General features: G+C 42.9%; 1 protein-coding gene across 1 annotated transcript in view; it reads right to left on the bottom strand.

Moving 5' to 3' along the window:
* LOC308310227 (matrix metalloproteinase-17-like) overlaps positions 1-22,149 on the bottom strand; it is a 113,612-nt gene that overhangs the window by 7,451 nt on the left and 84,012 nt on the right. The window contains exons 6-9 of the mRNA XM_080756445.1: positions 11,408-11,584; positions 8,355-8,457; positions 3,336-3,418; positions 39-191 (exon numbers count right to left, since the gene is read on the bottom strand). Coding sequence (XP_080612571.1) covers positions 39-191; positions 3,336-3,418; positions 8,355-8,457; positions 11,408-11,584 — 516 coding nt within the window. The remainder of the gene's footprint in view (positions 1-38; positions 192-3,335; positions 3,419-8,354; positions 8,458-11,407; positions 11,585-22,149) is intronic.

The raw sequence follows: 22,149 nt of genomic DNA, 5'->3' as shown, positions 1-22,149 counted from the left end.
CACTTTGGGAATTTTAGAACTTTAGAACTTTAGAATACCTTTAAAGAAAACGATCTTGTGGTCTCCGGGTCTCTCGTATATGGCGTCCACACTGTGCAGGTTGGCTGGCAGGCCTCTCCAGAAGCTATGGATCAGAGCGGGACGCAGAGACACCAGGTGTTTCTCTCTGGTTAGACGCCAGAAATACTTCCCTGCGTGGAAAGAGAGTAGAGAGACCAAACACAGACGTTGCAATTAGGAAAAACAAGTGCAAGTACACAGTGGTGCGTGCCGGATCTGTGGATCCATTTTCCATGCTGTCAAAGCGATGTACGGATATCGCCGCTGATCTTTGGAAACATTGTATGCTTAAAGACCTGATGCAGACTCTACAAATAAATAATAATAATAATAATAATAATAAAAAAGTGACATTGGTGTTAGACAAAAAACTCGGCTTCCCATCATGCACCTGTAACCTCACAATACTTTCAAAGGATACAAAAACAGCTGCACTTGATAGGTCACCCAGCGGTATTGCTGCTGTCCACAGACAGACAGACACACATACACACACACACACACACACACACACACACACACACACACACACACGCGAGACACACGCGGCCAGTCATTGGAGCGGTTAGGCACAGCTCAAAAACCATAGCAGATACATGTACAATTCCCCCAAACATCTACACTAATCCACATGATTACAAAGATATTTCCACAGATGCAACCAAAAGAACGGTTCAGCACTGCTGTGTACTGAAAATTGTGCCTGGTCTAAAATGTGTCTACGGTCTAGACATGATGGCAAAATGGAAAACAGAACAGGCAAGTCAACTGAATGCAAATGTGCTGGTACAGTGACCAGAGAGAGGACTGATTGATTGTTCCATCAAAATGTAATGTGTAATGTTTAGATTATTGAACCAACTGATGCACAACTCCATGTAGCACCTGCAGTTGTCATGTGACCCCATAGTCTGAGAGGACGTTCCGGACTGACTGATCACATCAAATTCTGTGACCGGAGCTCTTACGCCCGTTCAGAGTATGGGAAGGCATTGTAGACTCCTCATTGGCTTAAAAGACCAACGCCAATGAGGAGAACGTGGTGAAAATGTCATGACTAGCACAGCGACTGAAGACCACCAATTTAGGATCACACTTTACTATTGCTTTTGAGTGTGTTAGTGGTGCATAGAGTTATATAAACTAGATTCCAATTAAAGTCGCTCAGTGGCGTTTGAAGCATCCGGAAGAACACTCTACTTCCACATTTTCTTGATTTGCGCACCAAAACCTCCCTGAACGCACCTGAATCCATTCATGAATGAGCGCTCTGTTAAACCCCCAGCTGCGCACTCTTTTACTCGTGACTTTGCCCGCCTGCTGTTCCAGCTTTGGGATGGCTTCAAGGTTTCACCGGCTGCCCTGGGGGCTTGATCTGGTGTAGTTGTCCTCAAGCTGAACCATAGTTCAGCCATGAACCATAGTTCAGCTTGAGGATAGGGACGGGTATCACTATACGTTTGTATTGAAGCCTTGGGCCGTGTTGGACTGCAGTTCTCCAGCTGCGTGACCTACTCACTTCATTCTGGCACTGACCACTACAGTCTGACTCACTGTCCTAAGAGAGAGCACGGCCAAGTTTTGTTTGGCAATGAGAGGTAAATCCAATGCACGGTGGACTTTAGATATTAAGCCTAGACTTTGGAAATGCCAGATGGGCCCCCAAGGCTGAGAACTGGCTATTATTTCTATACTGTGTAGGTTGGTATATCAGTCTGTGGAATTCACCCAAACACCTGCCTGTAGAAAAAAACAGGGGCGTGGGCAAGGAAACAAACCTACTGTACCTTCTATGATGATCACTGAGCATTATGAAGGTACTGAAAGACCCACCCACCTCAGACATCAGCAACATTATGAAAATTACAGAAAATATAATTGTCCAAATGAAAGTCACCCGTGTTTAGTGTTCTAAGGTTAATATAAATTCTAATTCTACCGAACGTGGAGCCAAAGGAAAGAAGTCAGATGTGCTCTCTGCAGTTAACACCAGTAAGAAACTAGCTACTGCATTGTGAACTAAATGTATTTTGGAGGTGAGAGTGACATTTGGCTTATGCCAGAAAGTAATTTGAGTCTTGAGGAAGTAAGAGTGAAATGACTTTTGAATGACTTTCCCCCCAAGGTCAGTATGTGTGAGAAATGGGAGCAGCGGTAAACAGCTCCTGAAGCTAGCTGACAGACATGCACAGTAAAAATCCTTAATTTGTACATTTTGTAACTCTGAGTAAGTGTTCAAAATGTAACACATTGTTAAAAGCAAGGATTTGGTTACATTTCCACACTCTCCGAATTAAACTAACACAAGGATTTCTACTTTGTAGATGTACAAACACAGCAGCGGTTCTGTACAAAATGTATTGTGATTAATAGGAAATTGAGATGAAACCATACGGACACATTGATATCCTTAGACTCAGAAGTTATCAGAAGCCCTTTAAATGAATGGGAATAGTGGGATCTCAATCAGTCACCACGACTACGGCCTCAGGCCTGCAACCATCAATCATCTTCATAGTGATCACTTTATCGTTATACTTTTTTGATTTATCAAATAATCCAAAATGGGATAATAGAGAAGTACTTTTTTATAATAAAAAGTAAGTACGCATCATTGCGCACAAATTCTAATGGAGTTTATTTTTATAATAAGACTACATCGATTAGATTGATTAATCGCTATATTTTAAACTTTGTAGTACAAGGTAATGAAGGTACAGTACGCAAATAGCTCACCATGACACATTGTGAGCTAGTAGATCTGCTGTATTCGCTTTTTACAATCGATTGTTTTTGTTTAGTCTGTGCCGCACGTCCGTACACTCTGTCTTCCTCTCATTCTCTCATTGTCTAATCCAGTGCTTTTCAACGCTTTTCATTTCAAGGTCCATTATTTATTCGGCTTTTGAGCCACGGACTAAAGAATATTTTAGTTCTTTGTGTTGAGTTGTCGTTGGATTTTGTCTACAATTCCATGCTTTTGACAAACGTTGTTCAAAATAACAATTCTACATTGTGTAGACTTCTTGTAAATTAAGTAATGTACTGTAGATGTTGAAAAATAATGTAAGCCTTTGAGAGCGTCAAATGAAACCAAATGGACCTGTACGCTCTCAAGAGTTAAAGATCAACTCTCCATCATTTAGCTGGGGACCACCTGGAACCGCCCCAAGGACGACCGGCGGTCCCCGGACCACTGGTCTAATCAAACTCTTCATTTGGTCTTCCCCCTTGCTCTCCTCCCTCACGCTTTCCTTACTTTGGGGTTTCCGTACCTTTGAAAAAAAAGGCCTCGCCTCGTATCTGGGCCACCGCATCAAAGTTACTGGTGCATCTGTCTGGGGCGTCTGATCCCAGTCTGAGACGGAGAGGAGGAGGAGAGAACGGGAGGAGGGGAAGACAAAAAGGAAAGAAGAGGGGAAACAAAATCATGTTTCAGTCATGAAACAGCCCGGACAAGCCTGTAACTTGTGACTCATAATGTATAACAACATAACGTTACTCTTGTTCATTATGTCTTCACTAACCATCTGCGCCTGAAATACCGAATGTATGTGCCCAAGTATGTACAGTGTGTGTGCTGCATCTGTATGCACTGGGGGAGCTGATGTCATGCTGATCATCAACGTCTATAATGAAGTAATGATATCGCCTGGGTGTGATTGAAATTCAAATGTGTGTGTGTGTGTGTGTGTGTGTGTGTGTGTGTGTGTGTGTGTGTGTGTGTGTGTGAGAGTGTGTGTGTGTGTGCGCATGCATGCATGCGTGTCTGAATTTCAATCACACCCAGGCGATATCATTACTTCATTATAGACGTGATGATCAGCATGACATCAGCTCCCCCAGTGCATTGATCCATGGGTTTCTAGGGGTTTAAACGAGTGGCATGCAAATGACGAGGCAATTACCACCACAGGGCTCTCTGTGTGAGTAGAAGCCCACCAGTGATCCTATCAACAAAGATCTCTATTCACAACTCCATGTCACTGCAGAGAGGACTACGTCAGTGACCTGTGTCAGCAGCGCTAATCCACCTTCTGCACAAGTGGATCCGTGGACAAGAAGTGAGCCGCTGAACCAGTCAATGTTTGAAAGGAGGTGAGACACAGGCAGCGACATTTCACACGTAAGTCAAACATGTTTTTTTTACTGTCTGTCTGTGCTGTGCGTGCGTGTATCCAGTATGTGTGAGCGTCAGTATCAGATGCCGAATGAAGGCATTTCATTTTGTAGTCTAGGACAGTTCAGGGGTTCTCAACGTTTTTGGCTGGGAAATGCTTTGGCCATGTCTCGCGCCCCCAACCCCCTCCCCACCCCAATACAATTTGACAGCTACAATAAACCTTAAAAATAGAAAAATACATTATACATAAATACTGAAACCAGATATAATCAAAGTGTATGCATGTACCATGTGTACTATGTAAACTCTTCATTTCGATTTTCCAGCAATTCTGTTGCAAAAAATAATAAAAGATAAACTAGACCAGGTTGAGAATCCCTGGTCTACAGTAGGTACAGTAACATTGTATGCTGGACTAGAAAGAAAGTAAATGCAAGACAAGTCAGTCTGTGGATCCTCATGACAATATTATGCATTCTGGTTTCAATGAGATGTAATTATACCAACAAATATGTGCACGTCATGACAGCCATCCATGTTTTTTCTGCTAGCTCTAAGTGCCACTCCACAAATTGATTTAACGTGTGTACTGAATTGGGATGGTGCACAAAACTGCACATTTATCAGCACGTCAGCATTAGCCATTTCTCTTTTCCTATTTGACGTTAACGATTCCATCCAGCAGAGGGGAATGCAAAGTGTGACAGTTTCAAGAGAGAAGTGCATCACGGTTCATCACGGTGAAAGATCTAAAGTCACCCCTGGTCGTATAATAAATCTCACTGTATGTATAGTGATGTTGTTCTGTTGTTCTGCATGGTTACTTCTTATAGTCACCTTTGACAAAACTGGTAAGATAAATGGTTTGGACCGCCCAAAAAAACTAACATTTTTGTCACCCAGTCCAATCCTGGGCACTACACTGCCTCTGCCAACCTGGGGAGAGCAACGGACTGACCTCATGTTTCCTTCAATGCCTGACAGGGGGGGGTTTCCCAGGTTATTCCAACCAGTTCCATTCCCCTCCACCAAGCGCCCCGGCTGGCCAGGAGGGAGGCTATTAAAGTTACTGCTATTATCACAAGGCCAGAATACGGACGCTTAAGGGGTTTAAGGGGGTAAAGACAGGGGTAACCTTTGCAGTTTTCCAGGTGGATGGCACTCTGTTTTATGGACAGGTTTATGAGGTGTGCATTTGGGTGTGCATTAGCCTCTCTACAGTGCTTTATGAAGTTACTGTCCAGACGTGGCGTTAGAACTTTTCAAAGACAAATTTATGTTTTACAACCTCATAAACAGATACATCCCCTTAAGACTAAACACTGGTTTTCTGCCATCGATAAGGCATTCAAAGTGAATTGTCAATTCTTCAACTTGAGCTCAGTCGAAACATTGTAGAAGCTACCGACGATAATGTCCAAGTCATTAGTCGGAGCACAATTCACCTGGAGCGTCATTGGATTTGGTGTCTTTGTTTCATTCTATCAAGTTAAAGTTTTTTCCCAGATCAATTTTCCATTTGCCCCATCCGTCCTTTTTAATGAAAAAGAAAGTGAGCTTTATCTTTAGGGATCTGAGGTACAACTTTATTTCTAAGTGTTGTGAAAGTATGTCGATCACTTCCTCTGGCTTACAACGGCTTACGATAGGCTTACGATAGGCCACCTGGCCTGATGAAAAAGCATGTATCACTAACCTTTCTAGTTTGTGTGTGTGTGTGTGTGTGTGTGTGTGTGTGTGTGTGTGTGTGTGTGTGTGTGTGCTACAGCTTAACTTACATGCCACTCAATAAAACTGTTATATAGATTTCCTAAACTTTATTCGCTGTAACATTGGACCAATCACATTGTTCCAATGCCTTCTTCAAATGTTATTGGAACAATAAGTAAAGGGCTTAGTGAGATGTTTTTGCTTGAATTTTTGGTTGAATGTTCATAGGGTAAAATTATTGTCTGAAATCTCACATAGAAGATTCATGGCAAATTGGCAAATAACTTGCTCAGGGTGGCACAATGTTGAGTCTCTGCTCCATGTAATGTGCCTTGAGACAACTTGTTGTGATTTGGCACTTTAATAAACTTTAATTGAAATGAAAGTTGTTTGGTAATCTTGTCAGACCTCTTTGTGAATGTTGAATCAATTGTTGTTTTGATTGTATTGTTCATCGTTATTGGAGCTTGTATGACTTTATTTAGATCAAGTCACCCCTTTACTTCCAGAGTGGAAATCTTTGGAAATGCTCCGCCTCCATGTAAACGGGTACGAGAGGGACTCCCTGTGATGTCATGGCTCACATCGGCTCACGTTGTGTATGCTGATTACATTGGAGCAGAGCTGTAGTTGATATTTTAGTTCCTAGAATGAGCAAGCACTCCCTCGCCCCGCTCATCCTAGGAATACAAATGTAACGACTAGACGTCAGTAGGCCCCAGAGCCCTGCAAGGTCCCGGCCTCGGCCTGACAAAACGGCCCCGCCCGGGGACCCATATTTTGGGCCCGTGCAGGGCTCTAGTAGGCCCCCACACAGGCTGGTCGACCAACGCAATCTTTGTCACGCTAGTTACGCCCCTGATTGGTTAATGTAAACAAACAGCCGTGTGATAGGAAGTAGAGCGGAAGTGGTTCTACGCATGCGTGACTGGTCTATCTGGCAGTGCGTCACACCGCCACCGACCTTACCACCTGGCATGCACACTACAGCGTTTCACTGTCAGAATAAAAAGTGAGTACACAACGGGACTCTTGGAAACCTCTGTTATCTAAACGTAGCGTTGTGGCCTATGTCCTCCTCTCCTAAAGCTCTTGCGAGATTTGTAAAATCTCCTTGGCAGTGGCACCTCCCTTGCAATCTAACCACATGAATCCTAGTGTCTCTATTCTGGGCATGTCATAACAGGAAAACATTCGGTGAAAATAGCTGATCCATAAGCTTAGCTTGTACTGTAGAAAGGCCATTTCTGGCGAAGACATTTGGTGCACGAAAAAGTACGGGCCAAGTATAGACTCCGGTTGACTTGACTAATGGTTTAATGGTTAAAATCTTCCCACCACCTCCACAACCATGACTCCCACTACTGCATTTTGGTGGGTTTTCTTCAGCACAAGATGACTTCTTAACCTCACTACCTTTTCCCTTGACACGAAAAACTAAACTGCAGGCAGAAGCTAAATTGTTTGATTTGTCTTGCTTTGTCAAGGCAATTTGATAAGACAGGGGAGTGTGTTGCAGGGGAGGGAGAGAGATGGCTTGTTTCCAGGCCCACTGGCTTGTAATGATAATCCTGCTTGTGTATCCAACAATACAGCTTTAACCACTTTTTAACCTGGCATCTCTATTTTGGGCAAGACAAACTCACTCGATATGCCTTGCAATGCGAGGCGCAGTACCTCAAAGTATAAATTCCAGACAGTATAGGGCATACAGTACATAAATGATGCGTAGCCTGCGGAGTTAGTTCAGTCAGACATACTCGAGGGGGTTCATGCCGTGCTCAGAGGCGCATACTATACTCAAGGGGTTAACATGCGGCATTACTATGTGGGTGTATAAGTGTGCAAGTCCCACACGTCATTCGCTGATGTGGCAGTCAGCTGACCAATTGGGCGGGCTACTTAAGCTCACTAGACTGCATGCTCTACCTGCCTTCCGCTATGGTTGTTATTTGATGTGTTCTCCCACCACCACCCCAGCACCACCGGTGGGCTCTGTTATTTATGCTCCCCAATGGGTTTTATTGTATATCTATCTCCCTGCTCTTAATGTTTTATGATGGTATTCAATCGTGCCGAGCAGGGAGAAAATGCAGCAGAGCTGAACGCCAAGTCAAATATCATATGTGCACTTTATTAATGGTTAAAATGAAAATGACATTAGACTGACATCTAAATAATTTGCTTAATTGCGCCCCCATAAAAGTGTTGTTGATTTGAATATTAAATACGGAATATTTACCATGTCTTTGTCATGTAAATACAGTACATATCAGCTACAGGTCTGTAACTCCGAGAGTGTACAAATGAAACCAAGTGGATTCCGTTCCATTTGGTTCCATTTGTACACTCTCTGAGACACGGGGTTCCGTGGCCTGAACGGTGCAAACCAAACCTGGCGGTCTTTGAAATTAAAAAACATTTGAGAAGCATTGTGGACATTATACAGGATTGTACTCACTGAACAGTGGATCTGTTTTCCGGCAGGTCTAGCAGGACGGGGGGTTCCTCCGTCTGGGAGGGGTTCACTGGTCGGTTGGTGTGTGACACAGACTCCCTGACACCTGGAGAGGGCAAGGGTCAAGGGTCAACTGCCACGCACCGACCACCGCAGCCTTGAACAGTTCATTATGCACTTTATTATGTATGCATGGTTTATTTTTGCTATAATGTGTTTTATGTAATTGTTCTTTCCCATTTTTTCTCCTGAACACATTGCAGTTATTTCCATCAATTACGTTTTTTGACACAAGTTTTCTTTTAATTACGCATCTGTACAGTACAGTACAGTACAGTACAGTACAGTACAGTACAGTACAGTACAGTACAGTACAGCAGGTCACTTCAGGTCAGTTTAGGTGGGATCTACTGAATTGATGGAAATAAAATTTCATGAAACGGAATTTACAGTAACAGTATTAAACTGAATGGCATTACATTCACAACTACTTTGTGTTCAAGATATACAGAGGGATAGAAAGAGAAAAAAAGAACAATACATAAAACACAGACATTATAGCAAACATTTAAAATGCAATAGAAGGTGGCAAAAAGATAAACACTATTTCAAAATGCGTGAAACCACTTCTCTGATAGCCTACCTTTGGTACTGTATCTTTTACCACTGCTCAACTACCTGAGGTTGTTAGTGACCATCCCATTTTTCTCCACTTACGTTGGGTGTGGAAGAGAATGTCGCTTTTTTTCAAATTTAACTTATACCTTAACCCATCTTCCAGTATTTGGCTGAATCCCAAACTCCTTATTGATATAGACCATTCATTTGGAATCTATGGGTAGAAAGAGGTATTCTGGCTCTGAAAGATTTGTATGAGGGAGATGCATTTAAAAGTTTCACAGAACTTGCTGATCAATATGGTCTTCCACGTAATCACTTCTGGAAATATCTTCAAATTAGGCAATTACTATTGACAAATGTAAGAGCTCACTCCAATATGCCGACAGAGTTTGACCTTTTGAAAACGGTGTTAGCAATATTTGGAACTGGGCATGAGGCGTCAACATATTATTCAATTATGATAGCACACCAAGGTCAGCCCTCAAGCGTAAAGAGTGTTTGGGAGGTTGATTTAAATCAATCCTTTACTGACGGTGAATGGAAGATGATTCTACGGAACTCAAAGAAGATGTCCCGTGAACTTAGAACCAGATTAGTTCAATTTAAAATAATGAATAGAGTCTACTGGACTCTGAGAAGATTGTTCAAGGCTAAGCTCAGACATAGTCCGGTTTGCTGGAGGTGTGATGAGGACCTCGGTACACTTATTCATGTATTGTGGGAGTGCCCTAGGGTACAGACGCTATGGTGTGCTATTCATGAGAATATAATGCAAATCACAAACCAGGATATTCCTTATACACCGGCTCTCTTTATTCTGGGTGATCCATCGCCACTAAAACACCTCCCTGCACCTCTAGCTGACTGGATTCATACAGCATTAATGGTGGGCAGGAAAATCATTGTTAAGGAATGGAAGTCTGAGGTTTTACCTCCAGCACATGTATGGTTCACTCAGCTCGGTATTGTGGCTGCTTTGGAGAGGTTATCCTTTAAGATGAATAATCAGTTGGATAAATATGATCTGAAGTGGGACGTGTTCCTCAGTAATGTTGCAGGTCCCTTGGTGTGATCCATGGTCAGGCAATGCCCTCTTGATTGTTTATTGTATCACTACACATTATGATACGGTTGATGATGCTGCGTTTGGTCGTGTAAACAATGTAAACTATTTTCAAGTTTGAATTTGATATATATATTTTTTTAATTTGTTTATCTTATCTATCTTGTCTGTCCATGAATACATACTCTGTGGTTGTTGCTTGTGTTTGTATTTTTGGTTTTCTGTTTTATGTGTTTGTAAAAAAATCTAAAATAAAGTACTGATCATAAAATAAAATAAATGCGTGAAAATAGCTGATCTACAAGCTCACAACGAGTCATAACGTGTGGATTTAGAGGCACTTTGTGTGTGAAAAACTTTCAAAGGTAGAGGAAAATATGCATCGAAGAAGGACATTTGACATTAAATGTGAACGGTAGGGGGTGGCACGGCATGGGATCACAAATGGCACCCCGTAACTGAACTGAAGCGAACCCAAGTGGACTGAGGTGAACTCATGTAAGGACTTCTACCAGCGGCTGGTCTACGTTGCTCACAGCCATTGTTTACTCTTTCCGTCTCATTAGCCTGTAGTCTTCATCCCCCTCTCCTCCTTTCTCCTACTTTATCCACTATCGCCAGGCGTCTATCATGGTGTGGTGTGATAACAGGCTGATGCCATATGGAATGGCAATTAAACCTCCTCTCTCCAGCCAGACTCTCCAGTTTTAAGCTAAATAAATCAATAAAGTTCTTCTAAAGAAACTAATGAGGCCTCCCGCATCGCCCGTAACACACACACACACACACACACACACACACACACACACACACACACACACACACACACACACACACACACACACACACACACACACACACACACACACACACACACACTGAGTACTTTCCACTGGGTTCTCGTCAGACTGAATTATATAAAAGGATTTTTGTTACTACGTAGGATGCGTCGTTCCAGACCACAACCACGAACCATGCTACCAGTGTGGCCGGGATTGGTGTAAAAGGAAAGGTCTTGATATGGAGGAAGATGATGGAGAAGGAGGGAGGGAGGGAGGAGAGAAATGAGGACATGAGTGCAGGGGAGGGAAGGAGGGAGGGAGGAGATGGGCGGAGGTAAGGAGGAGGTGGAACACAAGATGAGGGGGAAAACTAGGCCAGGATATGCATACAAAATACAGACACTCCGTCACTCATTAAGAGATGCACAAGAACATTACGCACTCTCTCATTCATAGACAGGCACAGTACAGCGCCTTGTAACTATGTTTTTGAAAGATGCTTTGCAAATAAAGTTCTTAGTGTACTTTTAATGACATTTATACATAACCGGCATATTGATCGATTTCGATTTCATTTCGGTTAGCCCTACCGTAAAGCTGCCAGACGCGGACCTTGTCTTCATAGGGTAAGTCGTACTTGAGGGGGTCGCCCACGGGCCCCTGGTAGTATGGTCTCATGATGGACTCCATGGCTGACGTGTGGGCCAAGCCAATGGCATGACCGAACTCATGGACAGCAACGGCAAACAGGTCCATCCCATGAGCATCTGAGAGAGAGACACAGAGAGAGAGAGAGAGAGGGGGGGGGGGGAGGGGGAGAGAGAGAGAGAGAGAGAGAGAGAGAGAGGGGGGGGGGGGGAGAGAGAGAGAGAGAGAGAGAGAGAAAGAGAGAGAGAGTACAGAGTTAGGTTCAGATCACTATACAAAAGAATGCATTTTGCAGGCTGTCTCTTTTTCCTCTTGTTGTCAAGGAAACCACAGAATCACCTAAATCACCTTTAGCTATGGTATGAGTAGTGAAGTGTTCTTTTTGCTGCTACTTAGCACAGTCATGGCCTCTTAACTCATCTGACTGGCCAATAGGGATGGGGGGGTAGGAGGGAGGGAGGACAGTGGAGTGCATTTTCACTTTGACTAGAATGATTTCATGATTAATACTTCACTCTAATCATCAGTTCACGACATCAACATCATTCTCAAATCACAAAGGTCGCATATCACTGACGAATAGAATCAGTATCACATAGTAAATCCTATTAATTTAACAATTTTGAATTAAACGAGTGTAGAAATGGAACCAGATGGACCTTGGCTGCCTTACTGTATGCCTTACTGTATAATGTTTTTGAACACATTGTAATGGTAAGAAGAAAGTGTACATTCAACCAGCCATTTTTTCAACTAATATTTATCTAGTTGAAGTTAAGAGTTGCGGCAGACAGCTTGGAGGCTCTAAATGCTTCCAGGCACACGGTGCTGTGTGCGATAACTATTGGGAATACTACCTGAGCCCTCAGGCTGCCAATCAAAATCTGAGTGTGGAAAGACACACCTGAGGAGACTGTGCGGCTTATAAAAGCATTTCCCCCCCAAGCACATTTGGGAAATGAAAAGCCACCAAGCAACAACCCCCCCACCCCCCCTCCCGTTGTCTGATTCCGCTACGCGAGAGAGCCGCTAAGAAAAAACCGCTAACGCATGGAATGCTAACGTGTGACGGAGCAATCGCTTATTCTAGAGGCAGAGCTTCCGGAGTCAGGAGGCTTTTAGCCTTCACAGTGGACTTGGCTTAGTGACACCTCATTTCTACACTCACAAAGGACAATGTATGAGATGCAGTCATGGCTACAGTAGTCAGCTGGGATATGTTCAGCGGCCAAAATGCTGACTGTAATCTACAGGAGCACATGGTGGGGAGTGGAAAGGAAGGAAGGGGGAGAGAGAGAGAGAGAGAGAGAGAGAGAGAGAGAGAGAGAGAGAGAGAGAGAGAGAGAGAGAGAGAGAGAGAGAGAGAGAGAGAGAGAGAGAGACGTACAGTAAAGGGAAATCAGTAGTGTGTAATCTTATTTAGATACCAGCAAGTTTCTAATCTCTGAGGTCACAGGATGGACTTTAATGTCTGTCATCAAAGTCAGAACTCACAGATTTGGGTGGATGAGCCAAGTTCTGAAGACTTGTAATGCACAGTAACAGAAAGTGTGTGTGTGTGCGTGTGTGTGTGTGTGTGTGTGTGTGTGGGTGTGGGGCTGTGAGCGTGCGTGCGAGAGAAACCTAGCAGGAGAGGGAGAGACAGCGATGTAAGCTTAATGAGAGAGAACAGAAGAGAAGAGAAGAGTGCATAGAGAGACAGAGGGATCATACATAGAATAACTAGAAACAGATGGACACAAGAACCCAGAGAATCACAGTAGAGGGAGGGAGGGAGAGAGAGAGACTGCACATGTATACATGCTTTCTTGAATGTATTGCATTTATGATGTGCATAGGTGAGGTCCACAGACCGTGGTTACGTATATACCGTATGTATACTTTATACTGGTGCCCAAAGCGCTGTGAGTCTGCTCCTATATATAACGATCAATCTGGGGACACCTGGAACCTCCTCAAGGACCCTGGCGGGTCCCCCAGACCCCACGTTGAGAACTGATGACATAGAAAGCGTCTCAGAGCTGTTTGTGGGCAGTCAGTCGTTGGAGTAAACTGTCTCACTGACAAGGACAGAGATGTTTGTGGGCTGTCAGTCGTTGTAGTAAACTGTCTCACTGACAAGGACAGAGATGTTTGTGGGCTGTCAGTCGTTGTAGTAAACTGTCTCACTGACAAGGACAGAGATGTTTGTGGGCTGTCGTTGTATAGTAAACTGTCTCACTGACAAGGACAGAGATGTTTGTGGGCTGTCGTTTTAGTAAACTGTCTCACTGACAAGGACAGAGATGTTTGTGGGCTGTCAGTCGTTGTAGTAAACTGTCTCACTGACAAGGACAGAGATGTTTGTGGGCTGTCGTTTTAGTAAACTGTCTCACTGACAAGGACAGAGATGTTTGTGGGCTGTCGTTTTAGTAAACTGTCTCAATGACAAGGACAGAGATGTTTGTGGGCTGTATTTGTATAGTAAACTGTCTCACTGACAAGGACAGAGATGTTTGTGGGCTGTCGTTGTATAGTAAACTGTCTCACTGACAAGGACAGAGCCCTTTATGGGCAAATGCAGGAATCAATGCAAACATAAAATAATGGCATCAGTGTTATGCAGTGGGTGGATGATTAACGGCACTCTAGTTTAATTTACAGCAGTCTTTATGAATGATGAAACTTTATGAATGATGAAAACTGTAATCCTTTTTCACCCAGTGTCAATTATCTAATGTAATCACTTCCTCTGCCAACCTGGGGGGGCAGCAGACTGACCTCATGCTTCCTTCTATGCTAGAGGAGTCCAAGCTGCTTCTTTTCACCTGACAGGGTGTAGCGCGTGGAAGGAACACGTTATTCCAACCAGTTCTTTTCCCCTCCATCAGGCGCCCCGGCTGGCCAGGGGGAGGTAGTTTAGAGACCAGGATTACTGCATGTTTCTGTGAGGGTACCTACCCTAGGGGACACGGGGAGAACATGCAAACTCCACACAGAAAGGCAATTTTGCCAACCCCGCCTCGGGTATGGGCACTGATGACGCGGAGGAGAGAACACGTCCCTAGCGGGAATCGAAGCCAGTAACTCCGACCTATGTGGCCGGTTAAGACTGAGGTTAAGGTTAGGGGTTGGGATAGTGTTAGTAATCAGTCAGACTAACGGGAGGTCGGAACAATGACATGCTACCGAAGAGAGTGAGATTCACAGGAAGGCGTTCTGTCAGAAAATATTTCATGAAAGATTGTATGATGTTAAGATGCACAGTAAGATTCACAGACTGAGAGAACCTTGCAGGTCCACGTTTACACTAAAATAAATGTAATACTAAAAAATTAACACTCGTGATTTTACTGTGTGGGGTGACCCTGTGGCTCTGACTAGTGGAATTTCGATGAATTACAAAATGGCCTTGGTGCTGTCGATTCAGATAGTTTCAGTGGGCAATGAAGCTCTCAATGCCATTTGGTTTGTGTAACACAACGTGAGAAAAAACTACATTTTAAAAACACAACCGCAAAGCCTCTTTGCAGAAACGATAATATCAATATTCCACAGACTTCCATCACTGAGACATATTTTCTACGCCTGCCAACAGCTGTAGGCTACAGTATAGATCAGGGAAATGCTTTTTATTTGAGGTGAAATGCCCCTTTAGAGAGGACTTTATTATACAATACAAAATTAAATACATATATACACTACGGCTTACTTGACTTGCAAGGGTTAGTACAGGGCACTTAATGAATTCACAAGTAAACACATTGATGGATGGCGCTCCTGCGGATACAATATTACAGCAGGTCTATCAGCAGCGTCAGACGTCATGTAGGATGATGAAGAGCTTGGTGAAATGCATAGTCCCCTACTATATGTTTGAGGTTGTTTAATGTGCAGTCAGTACCGTGAAGGTGAAGAATCTAGATGTACTGCAACTGGGACACAGATTGATTAACCCATTAACTCATAGAATGCTGAAAGCGTTTTTAAACGTTTTATTATAGCCACCCCTAAGAAGCGCATAACGTTTTTATACGTTTTATGGTCCAAAAAACGTTTTTTTATTGATTACTATAGTTCAACTATATTTGCGCCCGGACAACTCATAATGTAACACCGATCGGCTCTAAAAAGAGTTAAAACCCCCCCCTGCTGAAAAGAGGTGTTGGTCTGAGAAGCGTCTGGCACCGCCTATTGGTTGGTCTATGCGAGGACGTACGACGTAATGGAGACGGCCGTCCGGCATAGACCAACGCAGATGTCAGGGGATCTAAAATGGATGGGACAATGCTCTTGTTTGTGTGAATACACTCGATTCCCCCTCCCCTCCTGTTTCTACATGGTTTCTCCCGAGGGAGAATGGTGGGGGGGGGGGTCTCTTCCTCTTGGATCGCATTGGCAGTTCCCCCCCCACTCCCGAGTCCCCACTGCTTTCAACTGCAAGGCTTGCACTCTCATTCTCGGAACAAGATACAACGCGATTTGCTCTCTGCCCGTATATAAACCTGCAACGATCGGCATTTGATTTCATAACGTAACGTTTGCCAGACACATGTGGAGTTAGTCATGGACAGATTGCACATCATTATCGAGGGCCCGCCATGATACGTTGGTCGCTGATCGCAAGCCGTACTGCTGCTGCTGCTGCGCTGCTCGCATCCAACCATCCAATCCATCCCCCTTTCTCGTTACAACAGGCTATTATAAACTCACCGTCGAGCAGCCTGCCCTGCACCTAATGTGATAAAATGAACGGCAGGACAAAATCGGATCGATTATTATCTGTCTATCAGCAACATACGGGTGTTTGTCTTGCAACGACAGGTGGTGCTTTCTCGTTTTTTTTCTTCCAAATACGTTGACGTGCTGCTTCTGCTGCTGCCGCATCCAACCAGCCACCCCCCTTACTCGTTGTTTTTCTTGTTGTTTTTTTTTCCAAACATGTCCAGACACAATCCGATCCAGTCTCGCGTCTCACCTTATAGATACGCGAGACTGGATCGATGAGGTTAGTGGTATGTCTGGACATGTTTGGAGCGGCACACGACAATCGACAATAATGTTGATTATGCAAGATCATTTCCTCAAAGCCTAGTTGCCCCCCCCCCCCCCCCCCCCCCACCCCCCGTTACTGCGATTGTAGCTCGAATCACAGAATGAGTTCAATGAGCGTAGGGAGAGGGCACATATGGGGCTACGATTGAGGCTGATTTATATTATCTAACAACTTAGGAGAGAGACTGACCACGATGCAGGCAGAAGAAAGTTTCCAAGTCCGTTTTATGATCAGATAATGTGCATCAAGACTCTCTGCTTTCATAAGAAAAAAACTAATACTGTAATTGCGAATGCAATGAGCACTTACTATGAGACCTAGCAGATCACGTCTGTCTGTCTGTCTGTCTGTCTGTGTGTGTGTGTGTGTGTGTGTGTGTGTGTCTGTCTGTCCCGCTTACTGTATATGTGGACCTGGCCCTTTTGTGCCCATATATGGAGCTGAGTGATTTGTGAGTCATGGTGACATGAGTGTGATGGCGTGGTCCTGCTTTGGGGACTCCTTATATGGTTATGGCTGAGTCATGGTGACATGAGTGTGATGGCGTCTTTTGTGACCATATATGGAGCTGGCGTGGTCCAAGCACTAACTATGACACCCTGCAGATCATGTCTGTAATTTATTCTAATTGTTATTGCAATTTACGATCTGCGTTCGCCTTCCGCGTTCACGCGTCTTACTCGTAATAATAAAAATCACACCCCTGTGAAGTGAGCAGTGCAATGTTGTGAAGTGAGCAGTGCAACATTGCACTGCTCACTTCACTGGGGTGTGATTTCTATTATTATTACAGTATTAGTATTTTTCTTATGAAAGCAGAGAGTATTCTGTTTCATACGGTATATAGTATGTACATGTCGCTATAGGCCTTATTTTGTGAATATTTAGTTGTTAGGTCCATGCTTTCTCTAAAATTATCTTTTTCAGAGAACTTTAGAGATGGCATGGGCCTGAATAACTATTATTCACAAAATAAGGCCTATAGCGACATGTACATACTATATACCGTATGAAACATACGGTGTGAAGTGAGCAGTGCAATTGCACTGCTCACTTCACAGGGGTGTGATTTTTCTGGGTGGTATTTTTCTTATGAAAGCAGAGAGTCTACTGTTTCATACGGTATATAGTATGTACATGTCGCTATAGGCCTTATTTTGTGAATAATAGTTCTTCGGGTCCATGCCTTCTCTAAAGTTCTCTGGTGGGCGCAAGCTGCATTCAATAGCCAATTAGTGACAAACTGTATATGTGTACAATGTGTACTGTTTTCCTCCTAAAAGTAGACATTCAGGGCTTTCATTCGGTATATGGTTTGTATAGGATATTATTTGTGCTCAATTTTATATCGGTCTTTTGAACTAAAAAAACTGAACTGAAATGTCTGTCAACTTCAGGCCTCCATATCTCTGTTGTTTTTTTTCACAAGCAGCGTGCAGGCAAAAGCAGGTGTTAGAAAAAGGTCAATATCTCCAGAATGGAAGATGGTAGAATCATAATTTTTTTTTAAAATTGAAGTGGACAAGTTGGGCTTTCTTTTTATTTATGCGATTGTGATTTTCGCTATAAGAGGCCCCTCGCTGTGGGCCCCCCAAAAAGTTCAAAAAGCCCATGTTAAGCCTTCAGCACCAGTAAGCCATGGTCCGCTAGAACCTGTAGCAGTTAAAGTGTTAAGCAGATATTGTTTTAAACAAAAATATTTAGATTTTCATTATCGTGAGAACAATGGCTTCCATTTTCGCATTGCAACTTTTCAGGACTAGAAAGCCTGCAGTTTTTAATAGCTCGTATTCCCCATCGATGATGTCACTGGAGGACGGTTTCTGAACTGCCCACAGCCCTCCTATGAGACACAGACCGAGTAGAAAAATATTGCACCATTGTTTCATGATTATTAGTGAGGACCTATTATATGAAGATAGGTTGAACAGTGGTGAAGTGGTCCTTTAAAAGCCAGGTCGAAAAAAAGTCTCAATGGACCGGGGCTGATGTGAAGAGGAAGACTATTGCAGAGCCTCAGGGCAGCCACAGTGAAAGCACGGTCTCCCTCCCCTGGTTTTAGGTAGGGCTGTTTGGGGGATCAATAGTGAGAGGTGTGCTGACCGCATGGCTCTGACCGGCTTATGGTGTTCAAGAAGTTCTGCCAAGTAAAAGGGGGCCAAGCCCATTTCCAATCAGCCCTGCCACTACCGTTGAGATAACCCATTTAGGCCTGACGTCGAAATAAAATAAGTCTTCTGAAATAATATATATTCAAAGATTTGTGCCGCATTTTCACGATTGTTCAGAAACAGCAGACCTACAAGCTCAGTGGCGAGCTATGAGCTTGTACTATAGTACTATAGTGTACCCGCATACGGCCTGTTTTGAAACCGAATATACAAAAGATATTTTGACACTATACTTTTCTTTCACTTAAAGGAGGAAACTGATGACAAAAAGATACAAAAAGAGAGAACTATGACTAATTTCGACTTCATGTTGACATATCCGTGGTGCAATAGATCATATCATGGAGACGTGTGCGTGTGTGTATGTATAAGTGGCCGTTTCCAAATGTTAAAATGTAAAAGACCAATATTATTATGAAGAAAACAAGATGTTAAGACCTCTAAACCAAATAGAATAACGTTTATGCGTTGTTTATGGCTTCTGAATGTAGGTCTTTTAACATGTAAAGTCTATGGAGTGACGTCACGTCAGCACCACTAGGTCTGGAAAGGGGGCAGGGAAGGGCTGTGAGATAGGCCTATTAAGGTTGGTGAGGGGGTTGGGAGAGGGTTAAGGTTGGGTTTAGGTGTGCTGCTGCCCCGTGGGAGGTTAGGGTTAGGGTGAGGGTTTGAGATATCGGACCAATGATATGTCTGGCTCTATGGTCTGGCTTCAAACAAGAGAGAGAGGTGGAAGCAAACGCAGGCGGATGACATCACAGCAGGAAGGAGTGAGGATTTCAAAATATAACACATATGCTCCCAAAACGATCTATTGCACAAAACATTACAAAATAAAAGTGTCAATAAATAATACCGTATGTGAGGGATCTTTGGTGAAATGCATTCATTCACTTGTATATCTTATATATCTGCTACATCATTTTGATTAAAACCTGTCAGCTCAATAAAATGTGTCCTTATTTGTCATTGAACTTTTAACATCGTTGGTGTTGGTGTTCTTAAAACTGGACAGTTGTGTGTTGTGTAACTTTAGAGAGATCATGACATGATAGCAGGGAAACTGCATTAGCGTGTGTGTGTGTGTGTGTGGGTCAAAATAACAGTGCTGTCATCGCTTAGGGTAGTGAAGATAGCATATATACTCCGTGTTGTGAAAGAAAAACATTGAGGTCCAAGACGATGCAGACTACGAGAATGAAACCATCGTCACTACAAGAAGAACTAATGTAGAAATGTCTGAAGAAGAACATTATGAGTGTCTTGATCGGCACAAGATAGACGATGCCGTCTATGGAGATCTTCAGACCAAGAAGAAGTCTGGTAAGAGATATTACTAAGACTAAAAATCACCAATACAAAACGTTTAAACCTTTTAAACCCTAGGTTCAACGATTTTAAATGATCTCCCTCCCTCCTTCTCCCACTGTATGTATATGTTTGTGTGTGTGTGTGTGTGAATGTGTGTGCGTGTGCGTGTGCGAGAGAGAGAGAGAGAAACTGTAGCAAGATAATGCCAAGATAAAAGAGCATTCACGCACGCATTACATCTTATGTATATTTGTGAGTTCTCTGACTGAATTAACTAAGTACATCATTTACAAAAAATCATAAGTGCCATTTTCATTAAACCAATCAAGAACTCTAAGAGTAATAATCAAGATAGTTACCATTTGTTAACTTGTCAATAGTTCAAGCCTCTCATCCTTGAAAGCTGTCATACATATACATACATATATTTATGCTTTTCCAGTCTTGACAAAGAATATGAGACAGAGGAGAGTGAGAGAGAGGACAGTTATAGAAGTGATTCACTTTATGTGTAAAAGTATTTTAGTATTTTATTTTAGAGTACTTTGGTCCGGTTGGGTTTAGCTAACGGCATTTACTCTTATCTTGTTTTTGTCTTAACAGGGAGAAGGCCTTTCAGAGTTGTTGCTGTGGTGATTTTGTGTCTTATACTGTCCGGTGGCAACATAGCCCAGGCTGTGTACTGTGAGTATTACATGTCACTAAACTACCACATCACTCACTCAGGGAGTTTGTTGCCTAGCTGGGTGTGATCACAGGCCTGGGCGTGAGCTGTGAGTATTGCATAGAGTTTGTTGCTTGACATTTTCTAGCTGTGACAACTATTAAGGCCTTGTTTAAAAAGCAGAAGTCTTGCGCACATCTAGTTCCTCGCTGGTGCTGGACAAAGGTAGATGCATACAGGAAACAATTAAGGCCACCACGGCTTTAACCCAAAATGTTGATAATTATTATTATTATTATCATCATTCATTTATTTTTGTAATCAAATTCATCGTTTATTTTTGTATTATTGCATTGCATGATATGCATCTGAAAAGTATGATGAATAAAGTAGTGTTGACAATGCACATGAAAAAAAGGATAATTAACAACGTTGAGATTTGACGGCTAAATTCCGTCAAACTTTTCTTTCACTTAAAGGAGGAAACTGATGACAAAAAGATACAAAAAGAGAGAACTATGACTAATTTCGACTTCATGTTGACATATCCGTGGTGCAATAGATCATATCATGGAGACGTGTGCGTGTGTGTATGTATAAGTGGCCGTTTCCAAATGTTAAAATGTAAAAGACCAATATTATTATGAAGAAAACAAGATGTTAAGACCTCTAAACCAAATAGAATAACGTTTATGCGTTGTTTATGGCTTCTGAATGTAGGTCTTTTAACATGTAAAGTCTATGGAGTGACGTCACGTCAGCACCACTAGGTCTGGAAAGGGGGCAGGGAAGGGCTGTGAGATAGGCCTATTAAGGTTGGTGAGGGGGTTGGGAGAGGGTTAAGGTTGGGTTTAGGTGTGCTGCTGCCCCGTGGGAGGTTAGGGTTAGGGTGAGGGTTTGAGATATCGGACCAATGATATGTCTGGCTCTATGGTCTGGCTTCAAACAAGAGAGAGAGGTGGAAGCAAACGCAGGCGGATGACATCACAGCAGGAAGGAGTGAGGATTTCAAAATATAACACATATGCTCCCAAAACGATCTATTGCACAAAACATTACAAAATAAAAGTGTCAATAAATAATACCGTATGTGAGGGATCTTTGGTGAAATGCATTCATTCACTTGTATATCTTATATATCTGCTACATCATTTTGATTAAAACCTGTCAGCTCAATAAAATGTGTCCTTATTTGTCATTGAACTTTTAACATCGTTGGTGTTGGTGTTCTTAAAACTGGACAGTTGTGTGTTGTGTAACTTTAGAGAGATCATGACATGATAGCAGGGAAACTGCATTAGCGTGTGTGTGTGTGTGTGTGGGTCAAAATAACAGTGCTGTCATCGCTTAGGGTAGTGAAGATAGCATATATACTCCGTGTTGTGAAAGAAAAACATTGAGGTCCAAGACGATGCAGACTACGAGAATGAAACCATCGTCACTACAAGAAGAACTAATGTAGAAATGTCTGAAGAAGAACATTATGAGTGTCTTGATCGGCAC

This window comes from Protomyctophum bolini, assembly GCF_963924005.1.
Source record: "Protomyctophum bolini genome assembly, chromosome: 22".
NCBI classification, from domain to species: Eukaryota; Metazoa; Chordata; class Actinopteri; order Myctophiformes; family Myctophidae; genus Protomyctophum; species Protomyctophum bolini.
Note: the sequence above shows the minus strand (reverse complement) of the source record. Positions and strands in the feature narration are given on the sequence as shown.